The 26,689-nt window shown below is 36.3% G+C and overlaps 2 protein-coding genes across 6 annotated transcripts in view; one reads left to right on the top strand and one right to left on the bottom strand.

Moving 5' to 3' along the window:
• PARPBP (PARP1 binding protein) overlaps positions 1-1,053 on the bottom strand; it is a 41,800-nt gene extending 40,747 nt beyond the window's left edge. For all 5 annotated transcript variants that reach the window (XR_004307935.1, XR_004307936.1, XR_004307940.1 and 2 more), the window contains exon 1: positions 942-1,053. The gene's annotated coding sequence lies outside the window, so the exon portion shown is untranslated. The remainder of the gene's footprint in view (positions 1-941) is intronic.
• Positions 1,040-21,027, top strand: NUP37 (nucleoporin 37). The gene is made up of 10 exons (XM_015867536.2): positions 1,040-1,150; positions 2,861-3,080; positions 3,583-3,707; positions 4,355-4,427; positions 9,192-9,286; positions 17,492-17,582; positions 18,736-18,917; positions 19,433-19,483; positions 19,828-19,921; positions 20,677-21,027. The coding sequence occupies exons 2-10, from the start codon at positions 2,925-2,927 to the stop codon at positions 20,788-20,790; spliced, it is 981 nt and encodes a 326-aa protein (XP_015723022.1). The 5' UTR covers positions 1,040-1,150; positions 2,861-2,924; the 3' UTR covers positions 20,791-21,027.
• Positions 21,028-26,689: the final 5,662 nt, after the last annotated feature.

The raw sequence follows: 26,689 nt of genomic DNA, 5'->3' as shown, positions 1-26,689 counted from the left end.
ATCCCACAAACCCATTGTCAAGCAAGACTTACCTCACTAATGATAGAAAAACTACACGAGAAGGGATAGAAAGCGCTCATGAATGACATATTTATAAAGACATGTCCTCCTTGCATATTTACTAGCTTGAAAGAGTATCAGGGCTGGAGCACCTCTCCTGTGAGGAGAGGTTGAGGGAACTGGGCTTGTTTAGCTTAGAGAAGGCTCCTGGGAAACCTCGAAGGAAGCATATGAACAGGAGGGGGTACAACTGTTTAAGAGGGTTGATAATGATAGGACAAGGGGGAATGGTTTTAAACTGAGACAGGGAGGTTTAGGTTAGATATTAGGAGGAAGTTTTTCACTCAGAGGGTGGTGAAGCTCTGGAACAGGTTGCCCAAGGAGGCTGTGGATGCCCCATCCCTGCAGACATTCAAGGCCAGGCTGGATGTGGCTCTGGGCAGCCTGGTCTGGTTTGAAACTAGGTGATCATTGTGGTCCTTGTCAGCCCAGGCCATTCTATGATTCTATGATAATAACAGTAATTTGACAGGACAGTCTTTTGTCTCTACCGAGACAGCCTGAATGCCACCAGAGAGCACCTTTCATATTCACCACATCACATTCAGACCAACATCTACTAGAATGGTTCCCTAAACAAGAGATCTGCTATTGTTTCCACAACTTACTAACGAAGGCACTTTTGAGTATTTTTGTCACCTACATACAAAGCCTTTTTAGCATTTCTTCCCTTAAGTCACCATATTTGCCATTCCCTTTGGCAGCAAGTCTCCGTTATCTATTTCAGTTGCCAGGCTGCCCAGAGCCCCCATCCAACCCAGCCTTAAGCACCTCAAGGGCTTCCCTAAAGTCGCTCCCCTTTTAAGCACGTTAAGCCGTTTACTCTGCACCCAAGCCCCTCTCAGCCGGCTGAGGCGCTCTCGCTCGCCTATAGCCACTACCTGCACAACCAGGAGACCGAGACCAAGCACTCCACCATCCGCTCGGAAGGCCCAGCAACCTCTATCCTCTATCGGCGGTTTTCATTTAAAACTTCGGCAGATGCCCAATAGGCAGCTCGAGCCCCGACCCGGAAGCACACGGCGATACACGGGCGGGAGGTGCCGGCTGGCGGGGACTAGCGTGTGTATGGCCGGCTGGGGCTGTGGAGGTCTGTGTGGGGCGGCTCGGGTTGGGGGGGGTTGTTTCGGGTTGAGGGGAGGGAGTGCAATGCTTCGGTCGGATGGGTCCCGAGGGGCGAGCGGGTCGTGGAGAGGCGATTGGGCCGCCTTCTATGAGGCCCTGTAGCGTTGTGAGGCTGTGCTTTCTCAGTAAGCATTGCAGAGCCCTGAATGGAGATGTCTGTGTGTGTCTGTGTGAGGGGTTGGCGCAGTTGTCCGTGTGGTGATTCTGTAAAGAATGAATATCAGGGTTTGTTGGTTGTTTTTTTTTTTAGTTAAAGTTAGTCTAGAGTTGCTTTTCTCAGGCTGAGGGAGCTGGGAGCTGTGCAGCCTGGAGAATACAAGGCTCTGGGGAGAGCTGGCAGCAGTCTCTCTGTATCTGGAGGGGGCTGTAGGAAAAGGGGACAGACTCTTTAGTGGGGTCTGTTGTGACAGAACAGGGTGAAATGGTTTCAGGCTGAAAAAGAGGAGACCTAGGTGGGATCTAAGGGAAGAAGTCTTTTATAGTAAGTGCGGTGAGGCACAGTTTGCCCAGAGAGGTGGTGGATGCCCCATCCCTGGAGACACTCAAGGTCAGGCTGAGCACCTGATGTAGCTGTGGGTGTCCCTGCTCATTGCAGGGATGTTCAACTAGATGGACTTAAAAGTTCCTTCCACCTCAAACCATTCTATGATTCAATGTTGGGAAGGCTTTAAGGAAAACGGTTACAGATTAGGTTACAAATTGTGTTTGGCTTTAGGAGCATGTCTCTGCAAGTTATGTGCCTGAAGTATATATATCAGTGGGATAGTGTATCTTGCTAATCAAAGAACAAATATTGCAGATGTAAGGTGCATTTGTATATCTGCGATGTCCACAACAACCTGTGGTAGCACTCAAGCAAAATGTTGTGACTTGGATTCTGAGACCATCAGGTCATTAACAGCAAAATACACTGAGAAATTTAAAGCTATTTTTCAATGTTGCAAAAAGAAAAAAAAATTCCAAAAGGAATAAACTAATATAAAATCTGCACTGGGATTAAGGGGGAAGGTTCCATAATCAATTGTGTATCTAAGCTGCTTTGGTGCCAGCACAGGAGCCTGATTGTCTTGAAAAGTGCTTGAATACAGTACAGTGCTCATTCTGAGGTATACTTCAGCCCCAGATGAAAGCTAACTACTTTCGTTGAAATACAGAGGCATAGGGGCTATGCTCTGTGTGCAGATGGGTTGACTTCAGTCATGAAGCCATGGTTAAGTATTCTGCAGGACAGTGTTCTCATCTGCTGTCTTTTCAGTCTTGATTCTGCTTTTAAATAGATAAATAGATGTCCTTTAAAAGCAGTACAATGGGGTAAAGAACTTGGAGGTAACAATACATTGTTTTTTGACATTTGGTTGAAAACTGAAGCATTCTGAATGTGACTTTTCTGTTGTGTGTAGTTAATCCTGGTGTTATGTTGCCAGCAGTAACACAAAATCTGTAGCTATCAATTAAGTCTCTAGAAGTGGTTTTGAATGTATGCTAGTTATTGAGGTTAATTAGTTTTGTTAATTCCTTGATAGTTGGAATTATGTGCTAAATCTATAGATATTGAGCTTAATTTCACCTTGTGTCCATTAATGCAGCGTCATAGGAAATTTTGATTTGTTGTGCCACAAATGCCTTTTTTCTTATGTGAATGTGTAATGCACTTTCTTTAATACTTTCTGTATAGGAATGTCAACCTTCATCCTGTAAAAGACATCGCTTCTGTGATACCTTGATACAGTTCCCTGAAAATGAAGCAAGATTCTCTTAGAAACGCCACTTACACTGTGGACTGTGAAGATTATGTGCATGTGATAACATTCAATCCTTTTGATAGTGGAGACGCATGCTCCCTCATTGCATATGGTGGCAACAATTACGTGGTTGTTGGAACATGCAGATTTCAGGTTGGTTTGTGTTAGTTTGTTGGTTTTATTCATTTCTTCCCAGAACTCAGCAAGCATCTCTGCTGGTAAAGTCCTAAGCTGACTAAAACTGCTTTCCTGTCTTCTCTTTTTTACCAGGAAGCGTTTACTAGATTAATCAATTACTATGTTAATGAATTGGGATATTTCCTAAGAAATACAAATTAGAATAAAATACTGTCCTGCTGATATGCCTCCAAGTTGACTTCAATGAAAGCAGCACTGCTTTTCTGGAGGATAACCTAATTTTAGCAGTCACCAACATTTGCAGTGGTACTATCTGGAAACTTCTTATTTGTAGCACAAATATCTGATTTTTGTGCCCAGTATTTGACTCTGACTTGAGACTCTCGTGCACTTCTAGTCAACTTTTTATTGCAGCAGGTACATCAAACTTGGAAAGCCTTTCTGTTTCATATCAATCCAAATTGTTAGAAGTCATAAAGATGTTATTCTGGATTAGTTAATTGTCATATCTCTATAGGAAGAGGATGCAGAAGTGGAAGGCATTCAGTATAAGACTCTAAGAACATTTCATCATGGAATCCGAGTTGATGCCATAGCATGGAGCCCAGAAACTAGACTTGATGCTTTACCTCCGCAGATAAGGTATATAGAATAATTGAGTACAAGAAATCTTTGTCACTTATCTGTTTTCCCTAAGTCCTTAATACTGAACTAAGTTAAAAGTGTATGAGTGAAATCTAACTCTGAAGCAACTGCTAGTAAAGTCTTAAATATGAGCTTAACAAGAACTCAGAAGTTATCAGAGGCTTATAAGTCTCTTTGAAACTATAATGATTGCCTGCTGCTGCATGTTTTTAGAGTCTTTTGTTTAAAATAGGTTGGAAACTGTTTAATAATTGATGCTTAAATATTTAAAACTCTTGTAATAAGCTTTCTTTTTTACCTTCAGCCCCTTAATTGATGTTGAAACTTAGCTTGGAGGAAATTATGAGAGAGATTTCATTTGATTCTTGTTTAGATTTGTAAAATATTTTGCATTTCTTTGCAATAAAGATATTTTTTGTACTTAATATGCTGGGTTTTTTTTTACAGGTAAGTTCCAGTTATATCTCGAGTGCTTGTTGTCAAAGCAGAAAAGTTAGAATTTATGTTTTTCTTTTTATCATAGTCTGAATTTCCTTTTGCATGTTGTTTTACAGGTTTAAACTGGGGTGAAATGTTCATTTGTGTGAAGTCGACTATTGGGGTGTTGAGTGACCTAAGGGCTTTTTTTTGTCTGTTGAGTGTAGGTTTTGTACGGCAGCTTCTGATAGGAAGTTAAGGCTATTTACTTCAGATCTGCAGGACAAGAATGAATATAAGGTAAGGGCAATGTAGCTCATTTTAAATATTTCTTTATTCTCTAGTAGAGTCTTAACTTTAATTATGCTTCTGCCTCACTTTGTTTAATGTCCTCTGTGAGGCAGAGCACTAAACTGTGGCAGAGCCATCATCTTTAAGGGCCTTATGCATAATCCAAAATATACTTGTGATCAGAATATTGTACAGGTGAATTTAAAGTACAGATTTAGAAAAGGATCCTTTAGATAGAGATCTGTAAAATATTACATTGTTTTGGTTGTTGGACTCCTCTATTATGGAAAGTGACGTTTCTGATCTCTCTCTTTTATTGGAAACTGGAAAGTTGTAATGATGCTATTTAATACAGTAGAAAACCTAAAGAATGCTGAATTAAGTACATAACTGCAGACACCTCACAAAACATGTCCGTGGACCATCTTTTGCTTTAACTAAAATAAAGGAATTGTCTACTTCAGATACATTTCCACTTCCCATTCTTAAATTAGTTCGATAAGAGATGTCAGGTCTAGATACTGAGATTTCTCTTATCTCTAAGGCATCTACAGACGTAGGTGTCTGAGTGACTCCTACATCATTTGGATGTCTACTTGAAAATTTTGCATTTGAAACATGAGTAAAGAATTTCACCTTAACATCTACCCTAAACTTTCCCTCTTTTAGCTTAAAGCCATTGTCCCTTGTCCTATCAGTATCAGAGTGTGTAAAGAGTCATTCTGCATCTTGTTTATAAACTCTCTTATATTATACTGGAATGCAGCAATGAGATCTCCCTGGAACCTAAACTTGTTCACGCTAAACAAACCCAACTCCTGCAGCCTTTCTTGGTAGGAGCAGTGCTCCAGCCATCTTATCTTTGTGGAGCTTCTCTGGACCCTCTCCAACAGTTCAGTGTCTTTTGCATGCTGGGGACGCCACATGAGGTCTCATGAAGACAGAGTAAAATAAGACAACCACCTCACTCACCCTGCTGGTCACCCCTCTTTTGATGTAACCAAGGGTACAGTTGGTCTTTCAGGCTGCAAACACACACTGCTCATATCCAGCTTTTCATTCACCAGAACCTCTGAGTCCTTCTCTGCAGGGCTGCTCTGAATGTTGAATATCATTCAGTTCAGCCTCTGTGTATCAGCTGTTCCTTAGCAAAAGGACCTTCCAGACCAGACTTCATGAATGTACTAGCTTTCAGTCTGCAACAGTCTAACCCAGGCCAACACTAGGAATTCTCAGTGGGATACGTTGTTTTGCTGAGTAGGAACACATTGTTTCCAGAGAAATAATAATATATCTTCACATAAACACACCTTTGGTAATTCATTAGTTTAAACTTCTAAACTACAAGTTCCAATAAGCAAGTTTATTCTAAAGAAGAATTCTATTAAGTCATTCAGTACTGATTAGAATGAGATTATAAGCAGCACACTTCTAAAATAATTGTTTTGAATATGCTAGACACAATTATTTTCTAGCTTGCTATCAATATTAAAACCAGAGAAGCAAAAAGATAACTCAGTAGCACAGTCTGATGAATGCTTTCTTTCTTTTTTTTTCTTTCAGAATAGAATTTCTGTGATGGGTTACAGTTTTCCTAGTTTTGACAAGACTTTTTTTCTGGTGGCTGACCAACACAAATGAAACTTTAAAACATGCTCTTCTGATTTAGGGGAATTTGTTACACAGTAGCTTTGACTAGGTGCCTACAAATAAATCAAAGTGCCACACTTACATTTCTATTAAGGCAAGACATATTTTTTTATACAAAAAAGATTATTTCAGAATCACTCATCCTTAGGACTTCTTTCTAATACAAACTGCACAACTTGCAGTTATAAGCTTCTACTGCAAAAGTATGTCCATTGCCTAACACATCAGAATATTTTTTATGGCATAGTGAGTGTCAAGAACACACAGAGTTTATTAATACAATGGGAGGTTGATATGAAAATATAGTATAAAGAACAAAAGACCCCACCTATAAATTCTAGAATTACAGGGCTTGTTTTTACCCAAAAGAAAACAGTCATAGTAATTCAACTGAACTCCAGTTGATATAAATAAGCTACTCCAGTGTCCAGTGCAGATGGAGGGATCATGCAGACAGAGGGAACATGAAGTTTCATTATATTTATTTTTTTATTTTTATTTTATTTGACATAACGTAATACTTAAGACCTTTTGGGGCTTATGCAATACAAATAAATTTTGTGGACTAGAATTTAGCAATAAAGCTATTAGTTCTGTTTATGACAATTTCATCATTTGAACTTAGTACTTCCTTAGTGAAACTTTTAGTCTAAGGCTGAAGAACTAAATATCTGTGCTGTTACTGGATCAGGCTTGATTTAATGTTTAAAGAAATTAGCAAACAGCTAAAAGTGTAGATCCTTACCTCAGCAGTTAGGATCTCAGTAGTGAAAAAGAAAAAATAATTGTAGTGTGTTTATATTTGTTAAAATGAGAGCATGTTCTGTTTTGTTTGTTTGATTAAAAAGTGGACAAAATGCTTTCTCTGCATAATCATCTTAATTTATTTAACCTGGATGGCCATTGAACTGTATACTTCTCATTAAGCAAAAATCCCTATGTACAGTATTCTCAAATTTCAGATGTTCACACATACTCTGTGAGCTGTGCTGAGTTAATTCTAAATAGTTTGATACAATTATTTCTTAGTATTAGTCAATTGAAACCTCAGAAAAGCTTTGTCATAAGCCTGAGGTTGAGTGCTTTATGAACACATGCAAGACTTTGATCCGTTGTACAGAGCACACTTTACACAAGAGATTTTCAAGACAGGTACAGAATGTGCAAGAATGCTGAAGGAATTATGTGATTGCAGTCAAAGTGTAATCTCTGATCCTTTTGTCTTCTATGGTAAACAATTAGTATGTGTTGCTTCTGGAGGGACAGACAGGGTAATCTTACTCTTTTTGCCCAGTGGAAAAACTGTCTTGATGTAATTATCAACAAAGAACTTCAAGCATACTGTGTTTTCCATTACTTTGTCAACACCACTAATCCAAAATTTATGGATTGGATCAATCCCAGAACAACAAACAAAAGGTAAAATACGACGGACGGATCTTTGTGAAATCTTTTCTTGTTCTGAGGTTTTCATTTGGAAATGAATTGTGGCTTCCTTCTGCTTCAAATTTTGTTTAATAAAAAGCATATTTCATCAGAACTGTGGATGTAAAATGAGGTAGGATATTTGAATTTGGAATGCTGAAATTTTTAGAAGACTTGCATTTCTGTCTAAATAGTTTAACATCATCTAAAGATGTATTCTTCTAAAATCCACAAGGTTTTATAAAAATTATGGCCTAGTGGGGAAAAAAAAAAGTTGAGTGCTGAAATTGGCTTTGCATTGAACGGATGAGGCATTCATAACTTTTTAGAGAGAGAGCTTGGTTATTGTGCATTTATGGATTTATTATTTTTCTTTTTTTATTTATCAGTTGTGTAGTTCATTCTGAGTGACAAACTCATATAAGAGACTGTATTTTTTTTTTCCTTTTAGAAAACTGCAGGGATGATTGTTTTCATTTGACCTTGTTTTTCTTTGGAACATCTTCATGTTATGCCATTATGTAGTGGATATTTTTGTCTTTTTTATGATACTTTGCTGGGCAAAACAAAAGCAGCCATACCTAGTGATTTACTCATTGGGAGTGAAGAGGGTGGAACAGGCTGACCTGAAATTTAAGCGAGGCCATAAAGAGAGAAAGCACATATAACTCCTCAGGCAGACTGAACTGATCTTTATTAGCTACAGGTTTTTTTAGTGAGACCAGAAATGAATTATTCATAGCAACCATGTGAATGAATTTGAAAGTACTTCCAGTTTTGACTAATCCCTAGGTGTGATGAGTTTTGCTTGCTTACTGCTGTATGTATATCTGATCTTTAATGTAGGTTTTCAAGATAATGTAAAGCTTAAAAGATTTCTGGTGTCTGTAGGTAATTACAAAATGATTAAACAAATGGAGAAGAAAAAGACATCTTGGTATCATGGGAGAACGCTGGAAAGCTGAAAACCCTTCAAAGTATATTAAAAAAAAATTACCGATTTTTACTAAAAACTGACATTCTGCTTTTCATTCAGAGAAGTGATATTGCTACGTTGGTTTTCATTAAAGCTAAACAGTTCTCTATACTTTGAAATAAATATTTTGTGATTAAGAATTTCATCTGAGAACAATTGCACAGCTATCGTTCCCTTTGAAATGGCTTTGTCCTTTATGATATAATTATAAATGTTTGGTTTTGAGTGACAATTTACATTCGCACCATGGATGCTCATATCCTATTATTTGAGAATGGATGACCTATTAGTTTTACAGTAAGACTGCACTATACCCAGTTATAAAGAGAGTTACGTACAAGTAGAGTTTTTCAAGACATACATTCATGTGTACGTTTACTTCTTGCTTATTTTCCTCTTTCTATCTGAGATTATCTTCTGCCTTCAAAATTCACTGCTTGAAAGAGGATAAAACTGTTCTGGTGTAGTGACAATTTAAAGGATTAAGTAGTAGAGGTCTGTCCACCTACAGTGTGAATGTACACAAGTTCGAGATTTTAAAGATCTCCAGTTCTACTAATAAGATTTTTTTTTTCCCTTCCGTGTACAGTGATATCTTTATTTTACACTCACGCGTTTTCCTGTTGGAATTGTGTGTCTATTTAACACGTTGTTGGATGGAGATGTTGATGGAACAGTCAGCTCAATAGTAAAAATATGTTGTTGTTTTTTTGGATTGGCAGACATTTGATGGCCACTCAGATTATGTTAATGATCTGGTGTTTGCTCCTAAAGAAGGCCAAGAAGTTGCAAGTGTAAGTGATGATCACACCTGCAGGTATGTATTTTGTTCAAGACATCACTGAAATAGTAGCATTGGCTTTTTATGTGTGTATTTACATGCTTGCTTAACTTTTTTTTATTACATGCGTTTTACACTCACTTATTTCATTTTTATTGAGCCTTCATTTTGAAGGGGAAAATTAGTCTCATTAACTGCATTATGGGGGCTTTCGTTTGACTTTTGTGTTTTAATTTCTTTTTTGTTTGTTTTCAAAGCAGTATTTTAAACTTAATAGATGAATGGGAAGAAAACTGTTCTGTCTTGGAATTATGGAGAAAATTATTTTGAGGGTTATTGAAAAACACATAAAAGACAACATTCATTGATCACAGCCAGCGTGAGTTTATGAGGGAAAAAGTCCTATTTAACTCACTTAATTTCTTGACAAAGTTATCCACCTAACTAACCAGGGGGAGAAGCTTGCCGGAATCATTTTGGATTCCTGCAAAGCTTTGGCAACTGTTTCAGTTGGCTGAGGGATTAAGCTCAAAGGTTTATAGTAACATGGGGTTACATTTTGTGGGTTACAACAAGTGCCCAGTTAGTGGAGAGGTTTTACACAGCTCCACTTTAGGACTTGTTCTCTTTAATGTTAACGTAAGTGATCTGAACACAAGACTTAGCGTGCGTGATACTTGCAGTTAATACTAAGTTGGAAGGAGTTAATACTAATTGGAAGAAATCTATTCTGTTATCAGCTAAGTCAAGTTTAAAACCAGTATAACCCTGTGAACTTGTCCACATACACAAACCTATTAGCCTTACTGGGACTTGTGAGTATGTCACCTAAGAGCAGAGTCCTACGGGTACAGCAATACAGGCTGCTTATAGCACAGTGATTATAGTTATTCCAAAGCCATTAATTTCCAATTGCAAATAACAAAAGACAAGGGAAACATGATTAAATACTCTGAAAAATACTGGTTAAGGTTTTGTAGTACAAGTTTTTCCTTGAAACATCCCTCATCATGCTTTTGTGGTGTTGCTCATGGATCTGTGATGCTGCTACTTTACAGCCATACACTGCAGCTTAGATTTCAAGATGGTAGGCTGGCAGCTGTGTGGGCTTAACAAGTCATTGCAATAGTGGAAGAAAGAGTGGAAGCATCATTATCTTTGTCTTTTCTTGATATAGCTGTGAGAATACAAAAGTTGTCTCAATTAAGGTACTGTTTTAGTTTTTCTCTGATTATGTGAAGTTTTCAGCATATTGATTGCTATGGAAATAACCATTTAAGACTTGGGGGGGAAAAAGGCTATTTATTAAGCAGGAAAGGTCTTGTGTCTGAAGCAATCTGCTACCTGCTAAGAGAAAAGGGAATAGCTGCTAGGATTATTCTGTGTACAAGATCTGGTAAAGGGCAAATCATCAGCTAGTGTAAATCACAGTCTATTAACTTTAGCTGAGTTACTCTGTTCTCAAATTTAAAATCTAAAAGGCTTGTGAGTTTTAGATGCCCCTGAGGAATTCAGAAATAGTACTCTCACCAGTGAGCAGATTTTTAAGAGCTGCTCTGTCCATATTTCCAACAAAATCATTACGAATGGGTAGTAGAAATGTATGACTTTATATTCTTAGCTTGTTTTGATTGATTCTCTGTTCTTCATTTCTTTGCTGAGTCTAGTCTAGTGTTGGGTTTATTAGCAAAGAGCTATTATGAAATGATCAGTGCTCCTGGTAAGAAAGAAAACTGTTTTATAACCAATAGTCTAATTGATACTAAATATAAACAGGAAAGGATTGATTTAATTAATGTATATTGTCAGGAGTTGAGCTTGGTAACCTTGAAAGACAGTTATGCAGTAAGCCATAAAGTCTATGTTTAAAAGCCATGGGAAGTATGTAAGATTTTTGTTCTTTTTCTGGCTACTTGAGTTCTTATTCATGCGTGTGGAGCATGAAGACATTTTTTATTGAATTTAAAGGTTACGCTTTCAAAACTAATGGAAAATGCATTCCCTCAGACTTACCAAAATCATTCCTTACTTACTGTGTAATCTGCTTCAGCAGTAATGTAAGAAGACAAATAGTTTTTCTGTCTGTGTTTAGTTTCTACCCTGAAATTTTTCTCAGGATACATCATCTGTTAATACCTTTGGAATGAAGTACTAGAACAATTAGCACAAGAACATGGAGTTTCAAGTATTTCAGTATTCTGTCAGGGTTCCACTTGAAATAATAAGACTTGTCTTGAAATAATTAACACTACATTTCAGTATGAGCATTATGTAGAGGGACTCATTTAGATCTTCCCTCAGTTTTCACTCAGCAGTAAGTTTAGCAGCTTGAGGTGGATATGAGTTTTCCTGTGTTAAACCATCTTACCACATGCTACTGCAACCTTGATGTCTTGTAGCTGAGTTTGATCTTTTTTTCTTCGTGTTGGAGAACAGCTTAAATTAGAAGCCTGTTGAAAAGAAGGTGCAGTGTTACATTCAGGGTTTTTACTTTTACATTGATATCACGTAGTTCAGGGATTCTTCTTGCTTCTTTTGTGTCATTTTGTTGGTCTTATTACAAGAGACCAACTGCAAAGTAGAACCGATTATGAAAGAGTGCTGAAAATACTGTTGCATACAAATAATTGCAGTAGCCATCTCTATGCTACCTGGTTGTGAATAGAAGTGCACTCATAGACAGAAGAAGAAGGATCAGTTTGTAAAGTCAAGGTTAAAAAAAAATAAAATTAAAAATAATTAGTGTGATTTTAATGCCTTAAAATTTGAAAGAATTATACACTGCTATGCACTGAACATTTGCATAAAGTGTAAGAGCACCTGCATCCCTCTCTGCTAGTAAGGACTTGGTGAGCAGAACCCTCTGTGCACCATTTAAAAGAAATATATCTATAAGAATTTGGAATATTTTCACAGTTACGGTTCTGCAGAGATTCATACATACAAATCTTTTTTTTTTTTTTTTTTTTCCTGATACTTAATGAAGCTCCTATAAAAAAGTACATGGGATACGTTTGGGAAACACAAAGAGCTTAACAGCACTTAGCTGTTGGTTGGTAGTTCTTGACACTAATATTTCTTGAATTATTTAATGTCAAATATCATCTAGTTAAAAATCACTAGTCTGATCTGCATCCTAAAAATGAACATGAATGTTAAGCTGCTGGGCCAGACTGCAGGGGTGGATTTTGAATCTAATTGGTAACCACCTCATACTCCTTCCTCACTGAACTGAAAGATTTACTGTCAGTATCAGGACTTTACGGATGACAGCATGGCAATTTCTTATGGTCGCTTTTCATGGAAAGGGTCATAGCCCCACACCTCCAGTTCAAAAACTCTTTCTGACAGCACTCTCAGAAATATGGTTTGAATTTTGGGTGGTCCTGTGTGGAGCCTAGAGGTGGACTCGATGATCTGTGTGGTTCCCTTCTATCACACTAGTTATGCATTATAATGGATGAAAATAAATGAAGGTCTTGGATTATTTTTAGCACTTCAGTCTTCTGCTTTGCATGCTTTTTGTATGTGTCCCTGTATGTTCCCCATTTGAAGTCTTTCATGATATCTGTTATTAGAAGTTGTGACCCATCTATTAACTAAGAATTTTGGTTGTTCTTACCAGTCACTATGCAAATATTAACCTATACCTCCTATCCAGTCAGTATAAAAAAGGAAAAGAAAAAGAAGCCACTTTCCAAATCAAATGTTCGGAATGTTATTTCAGACTGATCTTAGGTATGGATGAATAAGCCTTTAGTTACAAAGTCTTAAAAATATTCATAGAAATTTTATGACATGGTAGCAATTTCCTGTGTGACTTGTTATGACTTAAGTGAAGGATCACACTATCCTAGAATGTTGTCTAGCATATAAATTGTTTTAAATATAAATCATTGTGTTTGATTTGTTTGGCAGTTTCCTTACATTCTAGAAACTCACTGGCAAAATTATCATTGAATTTCCAGTAATGGTCAGCCCTCAGAAGCATTTAGTTTTAGGTGGTCTACTTTTACAACTCAGTCCATGTCGTTCAGAACAGCTAATTTTTTTTTGGTTGAACAAATATAACTTCAGCTTAATGTTAATGCAAAGATGCTTAGTCTCTGCCTTTGCTTTGGATAACTGTAAGGGTATTGCAGGAGTAATGCTGGCATGTATTAGTTTCTCTTAATCTGAGCATGAGTGAAGAACAATTGGCCAAGATGGCTGAGATGGTGCACGTGCAGTTCCCATACCTCTCACACTTCTCACAATGCTGCAGGGCATAATCGGGATTCCATCCCACAGTAACCAGTGGAAAAACTGATCAATGCTTGCATAACCAAGTAAATATTACAAGAAGCTAGAGCAACCGTAGATTGTAATGCTGAATTTGAATCTGAGAGATTCAAATATCTGCTTCCTTAATAACACCAATGGTTCCTTTGGCCGCTGAAGGAAAATGATGAACCTGAGTCAGCTTTATGATAAACTATTTACATGTTTATTTCATAGATCAAAAATAATTGAAGGAAATGCCCTATTAGCACATATTTAGGACCTTGCATGCTGAGTCAGGAGATAGTTAGGACAGTTCTGCCTAGAGGATTAGTGTTAAGCAACACGGATGAATTTTCACTTCTCCCAGCGCAACCATTTTTGTGGCATATTTAGCACTATTTACTAAGTAGGTTGCTCTGCTAACCTAATTCTGCTAAAGATTCACTTAGTTGGGCAGTGCATTACTTCATTTATAAAAACTTTATCAGTAAAACAAAATGAATTACTTGAAGCTACCCATTACACCTCTGTCTTATGAACAGCAAGTGGAAATTTTTATGGTTCCTCTTGAGCCTTCTCTTCTTTCATGTCCTGCCCAGAATCTTCTTTCAGTCTTTGGTAACCACCTCCATAGAGAGTTGACAAGAGACCCAAGGCAAGACAACTGTTGGCTGTATTCCCTACAGAGTTAGCCAATCTCTGCAATTCCATTTTCCTTTGCCGAGGTCTTCTCACACCTTGTGTGCAATGGGGAATGAATTAGCTGTTTATCTTCCCTCTTCCTGGTTCTCTAGGCTTTTCAGTAGTGACAAGACTTGACTCACATGTGGAATATGCCTGCTGGAGATACAAAGGGGACTTCGGCAAAGGTTATTTAAGTTAGCTGTTATTAAAAATAATGATAAAATATCTTCTTGATCATTTTTAAGAGTAGGTTAGGCAGTAATCTGAGTTCAAGGGTAGCTAATGCAGCTTTGAGGCAAGGAGTCACTGAATGATACTAGATATTCTGTGGTTCCTCCTTGATCGCTGAGATTGTAGGAAACTTTATGTTGAAAAAAATTGGGTGGGTGTTTTTACTTTATTTTTTTTTAACTTCCATCTTCTAGGGATTTTAGAAAGGCCTTAAAGTTACGGTATGTTTCTGCTCTTATGCTATTCCTTATGATGCCTTTTATTCACTTAGAACTTGGTTTTGCTCTCTAGTTAGAATTATTCAGTATTTAGAAATCAAAATATAGAATAAGGGTAATACTCAATGCCACAAAGCAGGTTTTCAGATGCTCTAATGAATACCTTCCTAACATTAAAAAAAAACTCTGTTTTGTGGTGAAGTTACCACACATATACAGCATGTCATTATCTATACTCATTCACACTACATAAAATAGTGTTGTTTCAAAGTAGGTTTAGTAGCTCCATGCTTTGAGATAACTACAGTTATCATCTGTTTACCCATAGAATGTAAGTGATAAGAGAAATATACTAGCATTCCAAGAGTTCTCTTGAATGGCATTTGTAGCTGTCTCTAGTTTTGTATTAGTTTAAAACTGCATACACTGCGGAATATAATTTCTCAGTCCTTAGTTGTTTAAAAATAAATGAATTTACTGAGCAGATGTATAGGTAATTTTTGAGGCTTTCCACTATTCCAGCTTTGACCTTTTTCAACTGTGGTTATTCAGACTTTTCTTTTTAGATATTTTGGACACAAACCTAGTAAGTCTGCTCAGTAATACTCAATGGAGGGAGTAGGATCAATACAAGGATGATGTAATGCAGAGGTACAAAACATAAAAATATTTGGGGAGAAGTAGACAGTAGTTTGGTTTAGTATAAAACAGGGTGATTAGTGAGGTTTCATGGGGTTTAAATATAAACCAAGAGGTTCAGTCTTCCCAGATTGATTTATGTGATAGGAATGTAGAAAAAACTGGAGGGTTTTTATAGCATCTGTAGCTGATTTGGTTATTACTGAGCAACCAAAAACTCAGTTTGGCTAACATTTTGGTCTTTGCACTTTTGTAACTTGTCTTAGTCACTAGGAAATATTTTGAAGTGTTAATTAAATGTATTTGTAATTGTAATTTTCCGTAACAACATGGACTTGATGCATTCAGTCAAGGATCCATTTTGATGTGTACTGTCTGTTTCTTTCCAAACCTGAATGATATCGTGTTGTTTTTTGTTTGTTTGTTTTGTTTCTGTGTTGTTTTTAATCAATAAATAAAGAAGGAGGTGTTTATCCTTTTTTACTTTCTTTCTCTACTAACAATCTCAACATTCTGACAAAAAGAGATACTAGTTTAGCATTTTATAAATAACAAAGTTACAGAGGTAGAAAGCATAAATTTTTGTCTTAGCACCTAATAACCTTAATCACTTCAGGGAAGGAAACATGATGGCATTCTGCTTTGGCCAAAATGATTCACCGTCTTCTGTTATATCATAATTTTCTCCCTGCACATTAAATACACAAAGTGTTGATTTGACTTGGACAAATCTACAAGGCAAAATTTCTGGCAATAGAAGAAAGTATTGTATGTTTCTAAATTACCTAATCAAGTAGATATTTCATTTTTTAAACAGTTGTCAGGTTTTTGTTTTGACTTTTTTTTTTTTTTTTTTTTTTAATAAGGACACTGATCCTTCAAGGTTAGAGACTGTATTTTCTACAGAGAAAACAAATATTTGATCTGTTGTGGTTTGGCATAAGAAAATAACATCGTTCATTAAACATACTTACTTTATTCTCATATATTTTGTCTAGACTTATGATGTATTATGTAAGAGGTTTTTTTTTTCTTTTTGTAATCTCTAAAATATAGTGCTCTGAGCACCCTGGTGAGATATAAACTGAAGAAGTCTGGAGGAAGTCAGCAAAAATCCTCTAGAATCAACAATAATAGTGCATAGCCACTCATCTAACTCTGAGCAGAACACTGTGCTTAAAAATTTGGTGGTTTCTCAGGGTTTTATGTTGGTAAGGATAGATAGATATATTTGCGTGTAAAAATGCTTTGAAGGGCGTACAGCCCCTTGCTTGAAACTGATGTACACAACTGTGTGATGTTTTTATAGAAAAGGAGGCATTTGAGCAGTAGCTGTGAGATAAGTAGTCTCTATTTTGGTTTTGCTACATTTTATAAACCCAGTAGCTTCATGGCTCAATGATGCTCATATGGAATGTATCCAAAGAAAATCCAATCATCTTCTAACTTATCTTTGATCTTTCAACGTATGCTTCCCTGTCAATCCATATTACTGCTGTCTGTTTTTATTTTTCTTAATATTATATATTTCTGCTTGATAAATACTGTAGATGCTTCTAAAGGAAAATTCTAAACTGACTCGTGATTGATTTGTTGAAAGCTTGCCAAAACTCCCAGCAGGTTACTGCAACACTGCCACAAGCTTCTTGTATTTCCATTATTCAGTTTTGTCCTATCAGGAAAGAAATGAAAATGCATGTACTATATAAGGAAAATACTTCAGTGCATCATCTTATCTTTTTCATGATAATGTGGGTGATTTAAGTTGCTTGGTACCTAATTCTAGATTGCTTGTATTGCTAGACCAACAGTGCTCTTCCGACTTTGTGGTGTTGTCTATCAATTGAATTATGAATAAAGAGAGGAAATATATCTAGATTTTATGCCTAAACTATTATGCTTGTCAAATCATTTGAATGTTGCCATTTCATATGGAGGGTCTATGTCCAGTTCATCATTTTCAGAATACATCATCTTTAGCACTGGCTGCTTTTACTGACTTTATGCACAAGTATTAAGCATCTGCACATTTAATTCTACATTTCTATCGGTTTGTTTTCTTCTTGAAGTGATTAAGCACAAACTCTTTTAGCCACTTCCTTTATTGAATGTTTTGAGGCACAAATTTTAATGTATTACCGGTCTAATATATAGTTTAATTCTTTTTTTTTTTTTTTTTCCTTTTTTTTTTTTTTTTTTTCTTTAGGGTCTGGGATTTGGAAGGAAATGAGAAGGCCCATTTTGTTTTACGTTCCCCTGGAATGAGTGTTTGCTGGCATCCTGAAGAGGCTTTTAAGGTTGTACTTTGCAGCTCTTCATCACTGCCACCTTTAAAATTGCTGGAGGATGTACTTCTCTAAATTATGAATTTTGATGCTGTACTAAGGCTTAAGTCTGGGGAGCCTTTGCACATTATAGTTGGATATTGGTAGAATCCACTAATGTGAAGTCACTGTAAATAACTTGCCATGCTTATTCTTCTCTTTTTGCTCTGAGTCCCTTGTTCATCCCATCAGAAATGCTCTTTCTTGATTACATGCATCAATTATTGTTGATTACTATTCTGCTGGTTGCACATTAACTTACAGTTATCAAAGAAAAGTTAATATTAGTCATGGTAACAGGACTCACCAATAACAGACTCCTGTAAGGCAAGCCAAATATCTGTTTGAAATTACCAAGAGATTTTTGGTTTTGTCTTTCTTGCTTGGAATACATGAAACATGCTGAAAAATCAAATAAAAAATTATGATTTTCTACTTATCTGTTTTTTGTACCAGAAGGGATACACCAAGTTCAACTTCATTAATGGTCTAATCCTTGCAATTTAGGATTTATTATTTCTTTTGTGTCAATAACTACCTTAAGTATCTACACATAGTTTTTCAGATTATTACAGAAACACATGCTTCTAACAGAAAAAAGAATAAGCAATCAAATCAGGTATCAAAATAGTTAAATAGCAGCAGGGCATAAGGATGTGAATTCTCTTTATGCTTCCCATGAATATATGGTCCTTACAAAGAAAATCAGGAGAACTGTTCATTCAAGTGGTATCAAAATTGAATATATGCTGTTGTTTGCTACTAGCCAGTGTTGGTATACAAAATCAGTAAGTGTGAATGCAGATATTACAGTTACATTGATTGATATCATTGTTTCCTGTACAGCACAATCTCTGTTAGTCAGTTCCTTGTACTCAGAACAAAGTGGTTGAGAACTTGCGCTGCTATACACCAAAGCATACATACATATACATATGTATACGTATGTATATATAGATGAAATCATGTAATCACTGTGTACAGTGTCATAGGAGTATAATTAAAAGTGCTGAAGTCCATAGATTATTATGTCCTTGAAAAGACTCTAGGTTTGCTTTAGAGTGGAAAAGCTTGCAAAGATTTTTTACGTGCTAGGTTTACAAGGTTTTATTATTTCCTCTTACAGCTGATGGTAGCAGAGAAAAATGGAACAATACGATTCTATGACCTAGTTACACACCAGGCCATTCTCTCCTTAGAGTGTGAACAAACACCGCTGATGTCAGCAGACTGGTGTTTAAAGAATACGCTCAGAATTGGAGCAGTTGCTGGAAGTGACTGGCTAATCTGGGATATCTCTCATTCCAGGTATTTTTTACATGTAGGAGAGTATTTGTTCCTTAAGCAGCACGTGAAGAGATGTGACTACTTTGCTAATATAGCATTTAATTGCTATAATTTTATAGTATAATTTTATAGCATCACCTATTCAGTTAATAGTAAGTATTCATCAAAAATTATAAAATCAGTACAGGTCATTTCTTGCCATACTTTTTCTTGCTTACTTCTATCTGTTAAAGTAACATGTTTCCTTTTTGTCCATTTGAGACAACATCTCTCCTGTTTGTGAAACTTGTTTATTAACATTTCATTCTAAGTCATAAATATCTAGTTGTTGAAACATAGTAAAGTCACTAATTACTTCATTTTTTCCTACTCTGAAGTGAAATGTAAGCTGAAGAAAAGCTCAAGTTTTCCATCAACTTCTTCACAGAGAGTAGACCATATTTCCTCTTCAGTGTTAAAAAAGAATTGTTTTGATACTTGCAGTATGATCTGTAGTTGTTTGCAGAAGGGCTTTTTACATGGAATGTCTGTTTTAGTTATCCACAGGACAAGAGACCCGTCCATGTTGATCGAGCCAGATTATTCAGGTATAAGCGTTGTCTTTACTGTGTGATTTTCTTTCTAATATAAATCTATGTATAATCAAGTATTTGTGAGTTAAGGAACATATGTTTCCTAAATCATTTTAAGGGGACCTGGTCTATAAGCTTTGTGAAATTTGTGACTGACCATGATTTTTCTGTTACATGATAACATGCACACAGGGGTTTTGATAGTAAATAACTTACAAGCCATTTCCCTGAATTTCTTTGGTGTCAGTGGAATATCTGATGGCTTCATACAATTAATAGCAAGTGAGAAATCTTCAGTTCGTGAGCACTTCTGATAGTCTGGTAGGGATATTTGAAAGGTACATTTATTTTATTCATAGGTGGTCCCGAGTGAATGAAAATCTGTTTGCAACTGTCGGATATCCAGGAAAGGCGACTACTCAACTGCTTGTTCATCACTTAGGACATCCCCAGGTAAACTTTTGAATTTGGTTTTTGGATGGGATTGCAACACTTCCTTTCAAATCAGACTCATAATTAGCTAAAAGCTTCAACTGAAAAAAGTCCAAAGCCATCCAGAAATGCTGCTTGGCCTATTTGTTTTATTTATTGTTTCATCCATGCTATAGAAAAATTGCACATCATACTTAGCATGTTATTTAAAAGGCTGATTAATCTACCCAATTGCTATGTCTCATGCAAAAAGGAGGAAAAAAACTTCCATTTAGGTTTATATTATTAATGAGAATGTATCAAGACTGTGCATGTTAAGCACAATGAGTATTTTTGATTTTGCTGAAATCAGTATACATTTGCAGAGCTTACAGTAAAAGATATTATCGCCAAACATACTAGTTAGTTGTGATTACACTTAAATAGCAGGAAGTTATTTCATTAAAAAGATGCCTAGGTTTGAAAGCATAACTTTATAATAGTAGTATTGTTAAAAGCAGTGAAAGTAGCTGAAAAATTTATCATGAAAGATGTTGTTACATCTTATTTATACTAAGCGGCTACTGGAACATAGGAAGAGACTATCAGTTATTTCAGTTTCATTTCTGATGTATTTTAACTGTATTTTTTTTCTGATGTATTTTAACTGTATTTTAACTGTATTTTTCACTTTTATGTGAAAGTTTGTTCATGTAACTTCATACACGTGGTGTACATGGTAACCTGTATTGATATTTCTCTTTTTTTTTATTTTAATTTTTTATTCTTTCTTTAAGCCCATCCTTACTGGTACTGCAGCTGTAGGATCTGGATTGACATGGCACAGAACCCTTCCGTTATGTGCAGTTGGAGGTGACCATAAAATTTTCTTCTGGGTAACAGAAATGTAAAAATTGCCATTTGCCTTCAGTATTGAACTTCAGAGTATGATATCTTTTTCACAGCAAAGCAAAGCATTTACTCTTTGGATTGGTAGCAGGATTCATTTGGATTCATTTGCAGGATATAAGAAAAAATAAAATAAGAAACCTTTTGTGTTTCATTTTCAGCTTGCAAATGAAAAAACTATTCTGAAATCAGATACCTATGTTACTTCCCTTTAAATATACACATTTTTCAACATGGTATTTGGTGTGGCATTTGTTTTTTAATGGTAACTTTTTTTTTGTTTATTTGAAGAGATTTTGTATCTGGCAATCTCAGTTGTCTCTCAGTTAACCCAGCACAAATACTTTGAAATTCTCACAGAGTGCCTACAGCATGAATACGTGTCTTTGTCTTAACTTTCCTGATTCATTGCTGTCTTTTAAGAAAGAAAGACAGTAACGTACTGTTGTAACATATTGTCTGTGAATGTATTTGCTGATTAAAGAAATTACCACAAACAGTGAAGAGGCTGATGATGTAATCACAATAATTGTAATACCTACAGATAAAAAATCAAATTGAACCCTACAAAAACTGTATTTATTTGTAGATTTATTTGGGTTACCAGCAATCTAAGAGCTATTTACTACGTATTCCAAGATACTCATATTATTGATTTATATTAATCATTGTAAATTATTTTTTAGGAAGAATGTTCAGTGACTGAATTGTTACTGTTATAATTTAAGGTCTTTTTAATATTTTAGAGTTGTCACATGTACTCTAAATTGAGATTGCTTGTCATCATTTAAACAAGGAAGATGTTTTGTCACCATCTTCTTCTGTGTGCTACAAAACAAGCAAAACCAAATAATTAGCATACATCACAAACTTCAGTTGTGTAATGGTAATACCTCTGTCTCCACACACTGTTATGTAATCAGACAATTCCAAATGATCTGGAAGACCTCTTTTTAGTTTCATTTTATTTTTTTTACTCCTTACTAACGAAACAAAACCTGCAATTCTAACAGATTTCTGCGGATTTTGGTGGACTTTATTCCAAGTCTCAAATTTAAGCAGCTTCTGTAAATAGAAGGATAGAGGAGCCCAGAATAGTGAAATCTTTGAGACTGCTCACTTTTTCTAGGCTGCCTGTGAAAGAGGTGGCTATTAAAACTATATTTATGATCCTTAAAAAGCAAGAAAATTTTAGAATCCAACATATGGATGCCACAGATGAAGGGCTGATAGAATTGGTGCAAGGATATCTAACAGACTTAAATGTGGGTAAACATTTTGGTGTTACTTTGGTGTCCACTCAGAATCAGCTGCGTGCAACCTTTTGGCCCCTTTCTTTTGTTCCAAGTCATTCACTCAACAACATAAAATACAACCAAACCAGATTCATTAATAAAAATAAGTATTCAGATAACCTTATAAAACCATTTGGGTATCTTAGTTCTTTCTAAGAAAGCACCAAAAGTTCAGAACAAGCAAAGTGGCATTGAGAAGTGGATAAAAGTGGAAATGGATCTGAGAAGCATGTAGCTATTTAGCATGCAACGAAGAAAATCTTTAAAGCAGTGTTCTCAAAGACTTTGACCTGTATTCTCTGGACTGGCTTTGGTCATGCAGGATCAGACTGAATGATTTCATTTCACTGAGCATCTCATCAATTGTCATAATGTTGGAATTGGCCAGGGACTGTTGGCTTTGGATTCTGGTAGTTCATGAGAGATAAGCTCAGGCAATGGAGCTAGACTTTTAAACTAAGACAGGGGAGGTTTAGTTTAGAGTTTAGGAGAAAGATTTTCACACAGAGGTTGGTGGCACACTGGAACAGGTTGCCCAGGGAGGTCATGGATGCCGAATTCCTGGGGGCATTCAAGGCCAGGCTGGATGGGTCTCTGGGCAGCCTGGTCTATTGGTTGGTGACCCTGCACATAGCAGGGAGGTTGAAACTAAATGATCATTGTGGTCCTTTTCAACCCAGGCCATTCTATGATTCTATGACCTAAGAGCTGCATGTTCCTAAGTAGCATCATCATGCTTTTGATATTCTCAATTCACCTTTGGCCATGTTCCAGGATACAGCATTTCTCCAGATCCTCTCCCTCCTTATGTTCTACTTTTCCTTCTATCTGTATCTAGTTATTCTTTTCACTTCAAGCTAGAGTATCACACTGCAGTTCATCTGGGTTCTTTCCTATACAAACGATGCACCAGAATGCAGATGGAATTTTTAGAGATGCAAGGACCTTCCCACTTTCCCTTGTAATGTAGCAAGTAGACTTAATGCATCTAATATACTTCCCGCAGTGAGTAGCACTCTGATTCATCCCCTCCTTTGTCACCATCCAGATATCTTTTCTAGGAAAGTGCAAGTAACTGATGCTACTATAAGACTTGAGTCCCTGGAGTCTGTAGAATATAGAACTCTTTTGTGTTCATTTTGTCAGAGACTCGCAGTTTTCCATTTGGACTCCGCTGACTAACAGCCATAAAAAGTTTACCCTTTTTTATTTTGGACAGTAGAGAATTAAAACCAACTGGCTGAAAAAAAAAAAGAAAAACAGAAAAGAAAAAGTAACCGAAAGGAAATCTCCATGTGCAAGAAACTGGAAAATGCTGATTTTACACAATTTGTTACCATTAGCCTAATTTTGGATGACTGTATAATCTTGACTGGTGCTTAATCTGCAAAATAAGCAGAGGATGTTTCAAGATACAACACCTAACTCACCTCTTAGCCCCAGCTTTTGAGCAGAGAGTAAAAAGTAAAGTAAAACAGGAGATGTAATTGGCTCATAGACAGCTAAAATCCTTGTGGATCTGAAAGAAAAGTTTGGAACTTGGCCATACCTCTACTATAGTGAAAGTGAAAGCTGCCTATTTTTTCTTCTTTTTTGTTTTGTTTTTTGTCCTTTGGAGCAAAATTTAATATAGCATCTTGGTATGTTAAATAACAGTATGCTCAGAACATACTGACAAAGCAATTTCCATTAGATATATGCAGGTACACTTGGAGTCAGGTGTTTCGTTTGTTCATTTTTTGGAGCTGCTCAAACTGCAAGGAGGCGAGAAGCAGAAACTCCTTTATTGTGTAATTGAGAAGCCAAGATCCTTGGTGTTCAGTACTCTTGTTTTTAAGGACTACTTTAAACGATTTGTCAAGAATTGGAATGATGTTGCCAAGCTCAGGGCTTTTCTTATCATTTCCTATGTAAGAAGAGAGCATTTAGAAGAAAAAAAGAAAAAAAGAAAAAAGCAGCAAGCAAGCAGTTAATGTTTTTAGCATGCTCCCCAAGTTCTTCCCTGCAGAACGAATAAATTAGTTAAGTCTCTGATGTTGCCTTAGCATTGTACTAGGAAAGCTGAAAATCAAAGAGCCGCTTTCAGTGAACTGTAACCCACTTATCACTTATTTTTCATTTTGTTTTTTCTTGTTAAACTGAAACTATGTAACACCTGAGATTTGCATTACTCAGTCTGCCTAACTGTCATGGGGCCGGTAATTCTCTTGACCCTTCTGTTGGCTGGCTGCATACGTATTCTGACATACCATTGAGGTAGATTATTCTTATTTTCTATTGCTTCATTTGGGGGAAAATCACTGAGGCTATACAAGTTTAGTATGGAAAGCTCTGCCAGAATTCCATTTGTAAGCACGGATTTAGAAGACTCCATGGGAAATCAAAAAAATGTTAATCCACGCTTTGACCTTTTCTGCTGTTCATTGGACCACCTTAGTAAAAAACAACTATTGCCCCTATGGAGGATCAGGTAACACCATGTCTGGAAATGTTTTTGGACCAACTTTTTGTATCTGTTTAACTTACCTCTCAATTGTATAGCTATTAGAGTTCAGTGCTGATTCTAAGAGAATTTTATGTCCTGGGACCTGTAACAGTATATAAGCATATAAAATGAATATGAACGTTGTAAGTTACAGTAGCACTTGCCAGTTTTTTCAGCCCATGCAGTTCTGTTTTGCAGTTGACTAAAGGTTCTGATTTTGTGCAATATAAAAATATATGTAGCAAAGCACTTTCAGTGCTTTGAAGCTGGTGCTGTTCTCCTTACTTTCTAGTGCATGCTAATTGTATGACAAAATATCTTCATTAATGACGACAAAGTTATGTTCTGTACACACAGCTTTTGCTTACGCTCCCAAGTCAGCAGTGGATAACTTTGTTATCCTCTGCTAACTTGCACTCCAGCTTGCAGTGCAAGTTATCCTCAGCATCTCTAGGCTCATCATCTTCATAATACTAATGTTCAACTGAAATATGTTTCAGTAGATGTAAATCAGTCTTTAATCTTTCCTTCATGACTCCACCTTTTAACACATGTATGTATGTACACATACATAAATAGGGTATGAACTGCCAGCAGTACTGTGCAGTATTTATTCCTTAATGTGGTATTTATCATCCAGTATAGGCACTGATACAAAATACATGTTTAAGTGATATCCATAAATTAGGATATTACTCAGTTCTATATTTGTGGTGAATGCCCCATTCCTGGACACTTTCAAGGCGAGGCTGGATCAGGCCCTGGGCAACCTGATCTAGCTGTGGTGCCCCTGTTCTTTGCAGGGGAGTTGGACTAGATGGCCTTCAGAGGTCCCTTCCAACACTAAGGATTCTATGATACTTTCTTAATAAATACTCCCACTGAGGGTTCAAGTATTAATAGTTACTCTGTTTTTCACTTTTCATACCCTGTGCTTCCTAATTCCAGCTGGGAAAAAAAAGAAAAAGAAAAAAAGAAAAAAAAAAGTGCTGCATTGCAGTTTTCTATGCAGTATTTCATTGCCAAATTAAAAGCAGGAAGTACCAGAAAGTTCACAGAAGATCGTATTCTTGTGAGAAATTTTTTTGTCCAACTTTACAGACAAAAGAGTTTCAGATAAGATTTAACTAAGCATTTACATTATTAAATTGCTTCAGCCTTGCCTGGAAAACATTACAGACATTTTATGGTAAATGAGATTAATGCTTCTTGCATATAACTAAGGGATTTTTTGAAGTAATTAAAGTAGAAGCATTCGCTTGGATCATTTAGCAGTTCCTTTCCCCAAAAATAATTCACACAATTCCTATAAAGTAGATTAAACCTACTGAACTTTATAGGGTAGCCCCTGCCCTGCTTTTGAGAGATTAGGAAGTTGCCAACTGCGTGTCCTTACCCCACAACATAATAGGAAATAGGGTTTGCTCAATAATTCCAACAGTATGGGTGAGCAGATTTACTTACGTAATGTTTTACTAAGAAGTAACAAGGGGTGTGACAGCGGGTTAGTTAAAGAAAGTTGTAAGCATGAAATAAAAGAAAACCTGCTTCCTAGATGAATTAGGGTTTTATGTAAGCATGGAGTAGCAGATCTAGGTGCTCTATCTGCAGCTTTCTAGCTATCAATCACAGATTCTGAACGTGGGGTCTGTAAAATGCTTGGCAAAACGAAATCATTTGGAAGTAAACTCATTTTCATTTTAAACATTTTAAAAGTAGCAGGGCAGTTTGGGGTTATAATCTTCAAAATATTAGGAAAAAAAATAGTGTTTTTTTCTTTCTTCATCACATGAGAAGCTTCCTACTGACAGCTTCCAACTATGGTACATTCTTAACTGCTCTAAATTTAGATAGCTTTTTATTAGATTTAGATTAGATTAGATTAGTATTCACATGTAGCCAGGGAGAACTTTCACCAAGAATTTCCTCTGCTACATGCTAGTTGGATTTGCTGCTGTAAACAAGGGCTCCATATCACCCTGATTTTTCTTGCCTTCCAGTAGTGCACAATCTTAGAACTGAAATGAAGCTTTACTTAGTGAGTTGGGCTGCTTCTTGTTCCATTGGAAGAAAGATTACCAAGGTAGCACATCCCATCATTCTGGGACCTTGGGTTGCTTA

This window comes from Coturnix japonica, chromosome 1 (genome assembly GCF_001577835.2).
Source record: "Coturnix japonica isolate 7356 chromosome 1, Coturnix japonica 2.1, whole genome shotgun sequence".
In the NCBI taxonomy this organism is placed as follows: Eukaryota; Metazoa; Chordata; class Aves; order Galliformes; family Phasianidae; genus Coturnix; species Coturnix japonica.
Note: the sequence above shows the minus strand (reverse complement) of the source record. Positions and strands in the feature narration are given on the sequence as shown.

Excerpts from the sequence above, each read along its gene's own strand:
- NUP37 (XM_015867536.2), top strand. The coding sequence starts at position 2,925 with ATGAAGCAAGATTCTCTTAGAAACGCCACTTACACTGTGGACTGTGAA. Across the intron at positions 9,287-17,491 it reads AGTGATGATCACACCTGCAG|GGTCTGGGATTTGGAAGGAA; the intron begins GTATGTATTTTG and ends TTTTTTCTTTAG. Across the intron at positions 19,484-19,827 it reads GATCGAGCCAGATTATTCAG|GTGGTCCCGAGTGAATGAAA; the intron begins GTATAAGCGTTG and ends TTTTATTCATAG.